Below are 8241 nucleotides of genomic sequence, written 5' to 3'. Positions count from 1 at the left end.
TTACAAAACTAACTTTTTGAAACCTTATTTTGGGAAGAGCAGAAATCAAAGATTGCATATGAAACACTCAGTCGATTCCATCAAACACTGCAGCATTTAGAACACGACCCCCATGAATCATTAGCCACATGTTCAGTATTTCAGAGTTGCAAGTAATGTGTGTTACTGTACAAGATCAAAGGCAGTTTGTTCACAAAGTCTTCAGCTGGGATGCATGGTTAACCCAAACCCTGCACGACCATCTTCCTTTCTGTGCAAAGGTCAGCAATAGTTCTTACCATTGTCTACAAAAACATTTTAGCTTTTCGCTATGTTTTATTCATTCATCTGAGTTCAACAACTCCTTGATTCTTAGAGTGAGTCAAAGACCAACTTGGCAAGCACAGGGCACATGTTAGGACATCACTCCATCGCAGGGCACATACTGTACATTACCTACCTGGGCAGCATGTCTTTGGACTGGGAGGAAACCGGAGTATCAAAAGAAAACATACACAAATGTGGGGATAACACAGAATCTCCTTACAGAGTCAAATTCAAACCCAGGACCTGGAACTATGAAGTGACAGCGCTACCCACTGAACCACCAAATGTCCACACTATACTTTCAGTTACAGGAAATTATACTTATTGTATTTCCTAAGTCCATGCCAAATCAAACTGGAGCCCAGTTCACCCATTGCTTAATAGCAGGTTTCCTTTGGGGTTTTATAATAAACAAAGAGTCACCACCCATCTCTGGTTCACCATTTGCTAATGATGGGGGTGTTTAAGTCTTGATTTGGGCCTTGCTTAAATCCCATTGTGACGACAATCAAGAGATCCACAATGGAAGCACTATCCTCTAACACAAAGTTTGAGGTAAAAGTAAAACATACCTTGTAAAGAAGACTATTAGATGGCTTGTAAAGTATCCTTTTATGTATTTAAGTAAGGTTCTCCATCATTGGTTCACAAAGCACTCAAACATCATGCTCACTAAGAGGAAGTTGTACAATTGCCATGGGCCACACAAGGATAAGCTTGTGACATACAGTAGGAGTGTTGGAGACAACAGTGTCAGTGTTCCTCCAGCCAATGTTCATCAAACTTCATTTCCTGCTTACTCCTTAAGCTTCACGACAAACTGATTTGTGATATTAAATAGGAGACTTTAAACATTTTACTTAAATAAATGTGTGCGTTAATTTTCCACGCTCCGTTTGACACTTTACCCAGAACACATCATTCCATGTGAAATTGTCTTGTAAATCTATGCGATTTGGATTTTCAGTGAGGGCAACTGCTGCACAGATAAGAACTACAGTACCTGTGCTTAACATCAGTGACTCAGGCTTGTCCTGTACATTCAGATGGAAACAAGTCTCTATTGCTACAGGTACAACAGGCAGGCACTGAGACTTGCTTAAACAGTGAAGGCCTGGGATTCATAAATGAGGGATCCAACAGCAAATCAACTAATGGAAAGGTAATAGCTGTTCGTAATGAACTATCCCTAAGATTAATACGATAACAAAAAACGAAATTCTACAATCCTTATTTTCCTTGCAGACTGGCCATTTCACAGCAAATGGATTGGATGGTCAGAGTAGAATCACTCCCAATGTCTTTATGATATTCTCATTCAGCAGAGTATTGTATGCTGCTTTGTCAGCAATGCTGCTGTTACTGGCATTGGGTTTTACCTGTTTTATTAATGGCTGCAAGATAGTTGACATACTGTATTTCTAAGCAGAACCTCAGTTCAGAATTAGTCAAATTCCAGACACAGCTGCTAGACCCTGAATTCATGTAATATTCTCGGCTTTATACCAGTTGTACTAAGTCTTGCCTACTTTTTTCTGGCAACGTTTTTGCATAACAAAAACATACTTTAAAAGATGCTTGAGCCTTAGTACTGTATATCAGACCAGGAGTCAGCTTATAATGTGCAATTATCAGCATGTCTGAGCAATGCAAATTAAGGAATGGCTACAGGTGTCATGTAGTGACCCAGTGACATATAATCCTTCTACTCTGAAGCCAAAAGCACAAAAACACCATGCTAGTCTGTAACTGTGCTAGGAACTAGGCTCTGATTTCTCTGGCACGCAGAGGATTTCGACACGTGCGTCTTATACTTGGGATAAAACCCTCTGCCATTGCTTTCATTTTCACTAACGAATCTCAACAGAGAGCTGACGATAAAGTTCTAATACAAAGTCTAATAACGGCCCACGCGTGTTAGTACTTTTCAGTGTCGGAGTAGAAATGGAGTGTCGCTACCTTTCCAGCCTATTTTAACATTGTGTCTGCAACAGCAGAAATATTTACAGTACTTCGCCCAGGTCTTCATGACTGACGATGCACTAACAATATTCTATTGCTCTGGATGTTCACCAAATAAGGTGACTTTTGGAAGTTGATGTCATCGACTAAGGGACAATTTACAGACAATTAAGCCACCAAGGCCTTGAGATTTTGGTAACGAAGCTCTTGAGTATGTTTTCTTTCGTTCTTGAAAAAAAAAATAACTGGGGAATTCCACCTCACAGGCACAACAGAAAAGACCTGTTTGCTTAAAACGTACCTAAAACTATGATCATAAGGAGGACGTTGTTTCTTAACACTGCCTTTATATTCTTACCATTGATACCACTATAAAGGATTGCTGGTTCCACTGTACTGAACGTGTGCTTTTGAAGTACGTGCAGTACTTTATACTGCCCTTATGCTGCCACCCCCGCTTGCTGGGCTGAGGCTGTCAAAGACTTGTCGGTAAGTCGGGGGAGTATCCGGCCAGATATGCATGTGCCCATAAATTGTCTGTAGATAATGTCTTCGCAGTGACTTTGTATCGTGCAGAATGAAGAGCTCATATTATCAACTGATCAATTACTGGTCCAAGCTAGTGGCCAAACACAGAAAGCAGGGAGCAGAGGAAGCTGACACCTTTTCTGTCCCGGCTGCGCCCTCAGTTAACAACTGTCAGGACTCAGGATCCGAGCAGATGGTCCGGCTGTGAGCATGTTGACAGTCCACATTAGGAAGGGGAGTAGTCGGTTTTTAGTTCACCCCACCACGTCTGTTTTCTGATTATTATCTCAACAAAAGAATTCGCAGCCTTTCCCTGTGTTATTACTGCCCGCATCGGGACCAGTTTCAACAGCAGCGACGTGAAACTGTTTCCAACAAAGTTAGATAAACAACCACGCAAACTCTCTCCTGCATCACTCAAATGCATAATAAAAAAATCAAGACACAATTTCGGAAATCTACCTGCCATGTTGCTAACACGACTCAAAATATAACGTCAGTACTCAGAAGTACGGAACCGATAAACTGGCACAAGGCGTTTAATGAAATTGGGTTGGTTAAATAAGGACACAGATTTTCTTACCTCAGAGATGATTCAACCCCATGAAGACTTTGAGAACACACTATTTTTAAAAACCTTCCAAAATTAAGAGGGCCCTTTGCTTTCTATACAGGGGGGAAAGAAATAATCCACCTACGCGCGCACGTCGCCTCCCGTTTCCCAGGCTCTCTGTGTTAACTCATAAAGTGTCCTTGTCTGCGCAAAACAAAATGAAACAAACAACATTTCACCTTTAAAAAAAAAATAAAATAAAAATCTGCTCCGTTGTATCCCTTCCTTTTCCCTCTGTGGGTGCTTCTGTTTGTTTTTTTACTAATTGTGTGTGCCGCAAGATTTTCTCCCAGTTCCTGCCGGGTCTGGTCGCGTAGCCAATCGACTCTCGGTGACGCTCGGGTAGGCCGGGCCTCTCGTCTCACATTCATAAACGGATGTGATAAGAAGTATTGAATGTACCGACTGCTCAGACCTGAGTTGTACCATGGCGGAAGAAGACGACACGGGGATTCGGATTTTACAAAGCCTCAGGGGAAAGATTTGTAAGTGTAAATAGTTATTTGTTTGGTTGCCGAGCTCGTGCTTCGGAGGGGGAAAGCGAAAAGCAAAAGGCACAGGAGAGGGGAGAGGGCAGAGGGCGCGGTGCGGACCCACACGGTTTCGCGTTTAAGCCGGAGTACCAAGCATTGTTAAAGGCAGATTTTAAAGTGATGTTTCAGTCGGGCCTGACTGACTTACTGTACTTCGGGTTTCTTTCCCCCGTTTTAGGTTACTTATGATTACCAGATAGCCCTTAGAAGAAAACGCGTTTTATTGTTTTGTGCGACGTACCACTACGATTTATTAAAACACAAAGAAAAAGGCATGCTATTCGCAAACGGCGGTGCCATGTTTATTATTATTTCAACTGTAACGTTTGCATCATAACAGTGCTTAAGAGCATATCCTCTTCTTGAAAATTGTCAATGTCCTTGAATAATAGGGAAAGCAGTTTCATTTGATTTTCTTTTGCTATAAGATGTTCTATAAATACAATTCTTTTTTAACGAAACTTGCGAAACGCTGCTGGCAGGAAGTTGGCTCATTGCATTAACTACTGAAACTAACTGCGGTGCTGCTACAATTTCTATTTTTCTTTTGAAAGGAGAAAATTGAATTGTCGAGGAATGAATTTTAAAACAAAATCGCTTGCAATGTAGTCATTTCTGCGCCTAGCAGTTGGGTTACAGTTGCTTCGTTGCGTCCCATAGTGGCAGGATGCTGCGGCTTCCTGACAGCTCAGTAACTAAATGAAAAGAAAATTAAGAAAAATGGCTTAACGAGTTCTGAATTTAAAAGCAGTTTACACAAGAATCGAATCTATAAATATTTCAGGAGATTTCTGAATCAGTTTGGAGGACATTGTATTCCACGTGATTCCCAATTCATTTATTTGGCCAGTAAAATGGGAAAAGGAATAAAAGGTTTGGACCAAAACCATAAAGTTTGCTCATCTCTCTTTAATAACAGATAACAGGACAGCATACATGGTACAGTGGTGGACTGTAATGTAGTCTATTACTTCAGTATCTGCCCCGTTTAATGAATAGACCTGCATTACTGTAGACAAAGCTCACAAGGTTATTTTTATTCGTAGGCTATTAAAGTGATTGATTATACCAGAGTATGCCGACATCTCTGAAAAGCAAGAAGCTAGGTCACAAGTGTTTTTTTTTCTCCTAAAATAAAAGCTGTGAATGAGACTTGAGTTTGAATCGGGATCCCTGGGTTGAGGAATGCACTTTCATCTTCCCTGTCTTCCACTGTTCATCAGTTGTGGATCTGTCCACGCAGTTCTCCAGCTCCATCTCCAAGTCGCACGTGGTGAGGTGCAGAATGTTTTTCATTTTTAGTGTGCAAGGTTAAAATAGGTTCATTTTTTAATTGAGGTCAGTAGTGTGCTTTTGATTAATATCAAGGGTGTTCTCAGTGTTCACTTCCAAACAATGTATAGAGAGGTTTTGAATAATACTTTCGTGTTTCATTTTAGGGCAGTTTTCAGATAAGAAAGCCACTGCTATTTATGAATTGGAAATGATCAATGAGATTTTGTTCTATTTTTAATTTTAACTTTTTGGCAATGTTTTTAATGGCAGACGGCAATGCAGGAAGAGGTGCTGTTTTGTCACATTTTGTTCTCGCAAAGAAACACTTGACCGATGTCCACAGAAGGGACATTTACTGTGTCTGTTATCGAAGGATAGCCTTTAACAGCATTAAAAAACGGCCAGCAGGATTGCACTGTAAAGCAACAATGCATGTGTTGTTGGAGTGATGGAGTTCTTTTAAAACTCATTACACCCGTAGTTTATTATTGTTTAGAACCTCTATACTTGATGTAGACCCATATAAAGGGCAGAATTATTTGCTAACACTTGAGACACCTCATAACAAGGAGAGAGGGAGAGGAACTCCGAAGGTGGGTTTAGAGAGTTGACAGTGAAATCTGGTTTTATCTGGGGAATGAAAGGGAAAGCTGCGTAAGAGACTGAGGAGACCGGAAAGCCTGAGCTCCTTGCTGAAGAGTGACTTAGGCTTGTAGGCTGCATTTTGCCTCTTGTAAGGGCAGTGTCTCTCTTCTGGTCCACACAGAGTTGCTATTGTGGTGGCTTGCATACGGCATGCACCTGTGCACCGGCTCTGGTTTGTGAGACAGGGGTGTGTGGTACAAGTGGGACAGGTGTTGGCAAAGTGTACTCGACAGAGCGGGGGGGGGGGGTGTGTTGATGTTTAGGTGAAATCTTTCACAGCAGGTGTCGGCAGCTCATCGTGTCTGCGTTTGCTTGTAAGCCGTTCTTCCAAAATCATAACACAGACAGGTGGCGGGGAGATTAACCCTTTTAATTTCGAGGCCCTCTCTTTTAGTGCAGTATTTGTCTTGCACAAACAGAGCAGCCAGCGTTACGGCTTGTTCTGTATGACATACATAAGGAAATGTATACTTTTAACTTGTCGAGTTGTGCCTTGGGCCGTGAACAGATCTGCTGCTGTTTAGAGAGATGAGGAAACTTCAGGACAAGCCTATTTAAAGGGCACTCTCTAATACTATTTATTGTGGGGTCATGATGAGGATGATCGTAACTCTTTTTGGATTAGGCACACTGAACCCATTTGAGATAATTATATTTGATGGCCAAAGTGTTTTACACTTTTTGGTATGTCAGTGCAAAATGTACTCTGACGTGCCAAGCCATTCCAGTGTAAGGCTGCGAGTATTTATATTGATTTTATTGAGAGGCTGTTGCAGTTCAGTTTGGTTTTTGAGCTTGTTTTGGTCGGGGTGATCCTTCAGCTGCACAGCCACATCCTTCTACCCTATAATTATATAGTCAGGTTATTCGATGTGTTCATACATTCAGCAGCAATTTTCTGTTTTAGCTGACTTGCTTAATCTATGTACAGTAAACACAACAGACAGTCAACACAAAGTTATCCAGGGGACTATGTTTCCAAAATAGTATGTAAATGCTTAGGAGTAGTTTCTTCTAGTTTCTATTCCTAAAGGACACAGCAGCAAGTTTGCTAAAGTTCTAACCTTTCATTCACATATTGCTGAACTGACAAAACCAGAAACGAGTCCTGGGTTGTTCTGTATGAACTAATGTGGTTTTCACCTCCAGATCCATGTTGCTCTGTTTTTTGTACATGTTCTGTGGACAGAACCACTTCCTGACAACTGTACTGTAGCAGGATCTTTTTTTTTTTAAATAAGTCGGCTCAGCTCTGATACCTTGCTATGATGGTTCTTTATCACTGTGTGTAGGAAAGAAATGTCGGTGGTTTTACGGCTGTCCACGAAGCTTGAAGAGCGCTGAGGGAATGTTGAAAACATTGCGACTTTTTATAATCCAGACTACAGAAACAAGCAGGGTTTCACAGAATCTGCATCTTGTTGGTGTGACACCCGATTTAAACAGGTCTGCAGAGGTGGTTAGTGCTGCACTACTGAAATGCCATTTTCCAGAAAAAAAAACTGTTACTTTGATTAATTGAAGCTATAAAAGGTAAAACAACAAAACAGGAAGACTTGGAGTTCAGCAATGCTGGCACACGACTGACTAAACTGCAGCAGATATGTGCACAGCAGCCCAAATAGTATCTTTGCTCCTAGTCATATGCAGTTATTAAGTAAAAAATACAGGGAATGGGAAAGAATTTAGCCAAGTCTGAACTGTCCTGGATGAAAACCTTTATACAAAAGATGCATTTTTTGAGAACTGCATAACATCTTGATTAAACAAGATATTCTCGGCTTAGTTTTAAGATATTAAAAGTGAAATGTTGGTCATGCATTGGTTTTTATCAGCTGCAGTTTGCTGATATCTGGTTATCATTCTTCAGCCATGTATTTTGCCGAGCTAATGAAAACAGTACTTTGTGACAGGAAAATGCCTACAATTAGGTACTGTAACCCCCCATTTATCAGCCAGTTCAGGAGGACTGAAGGACAGATCCCTTTGTATAAAGGACAGTTACCAGAATGTTAAGGAGTTCAGCTTAAAAGACTTTTCATCATCATCAAGAGTAGCATCCGCCCTGGTGAAAATTTGTGTAGGGACTTTTTGAGATTGGCCTTATTTCAAGTGATGGCTTTTGGGAATGTGTTATTCCCTTTAATCTTTAAATGGGGAAAAAAGCAGCCTTTGATTAAATGGTCATTTAGATAAAAATAATCTAATCCAAGATAAATGCTTTTTTGCTTATTGATTGGTTGGACTTTTGCCCCAGTTCAACATGCTGGATTTGGTTGTCTAAAGTGTTTTAATTTGAACAAAAGTTATCTTTTTGGAGTGAGAATTTGTACATATATACACAACATTTAAACTATACTTTTGTATAAATCAGTCCTT

The 8241-nt window shown here is 40.6% G+C and overlaps 1 protein-coding gene and 1 long non-coding RNA gene across 5 annotated transcripts in view; one reads left to right on the top strand and one right to left on the bottom strand.

Moving 5' to 3' along the window:
• Window positions 1–3734, bottom strand: part of LOC107079143 (uncharacterized) — a 37290-nt gene extending 33556 nt beyond the window's left edge. For 2 of the 4 annotated variants that reach the window (XR_001480102.2, XR_001480103.2), the window contains exon 1: window positions 3380–3488. This is a non-coding gene — a long non-coding RNA (uncharacterized lncRNA). The other 2 variants (XR_011191427.1, XR_011191426.1) reach the window with 2 other exon arrangements.
• A 14-nt stretch (window positions 3735–3748) lies between these two features.
• Window positions 3749–8241, top strand: part of rasa2 (RAS p21 protein activator 2) — a 54163-nt gene continuing 49670 nt past the window's right edge. Inside the window, exon 1 of the mRNA XM_006637821.3 lies at window positions 3749–3894. Coding sequence (XP_006637884.2) covers window positions 3837–3894 — 58 coding nt within the window. The 5' untranslated portion in view covers window positions 3749–3836. The remainder of the gene's footprint in view (window positions 3895–8241) is intronic.

The sequence above is a fragment of the Lepisosteus oculatus genome, chromosome 13 (assembly GCF_040954835.1).
Source record: "Lepisosteus oculatus isolate fLepOcu1 chromosome 13, fLepOcu1.hap2, whole genome shotgun sequence".
In the NCBI taxonomy this organism is placed as follows: domain Eukaryota; kingdom Metazoa; phylum Chordata; class Actinopteri; order Semionotiformes; family Lepisosteidae; genus Lepisosteus; species Lepisosteus oculatus.
This window is presented reverse-complemented; position numbering and strand designations above follow the sequence as displayed.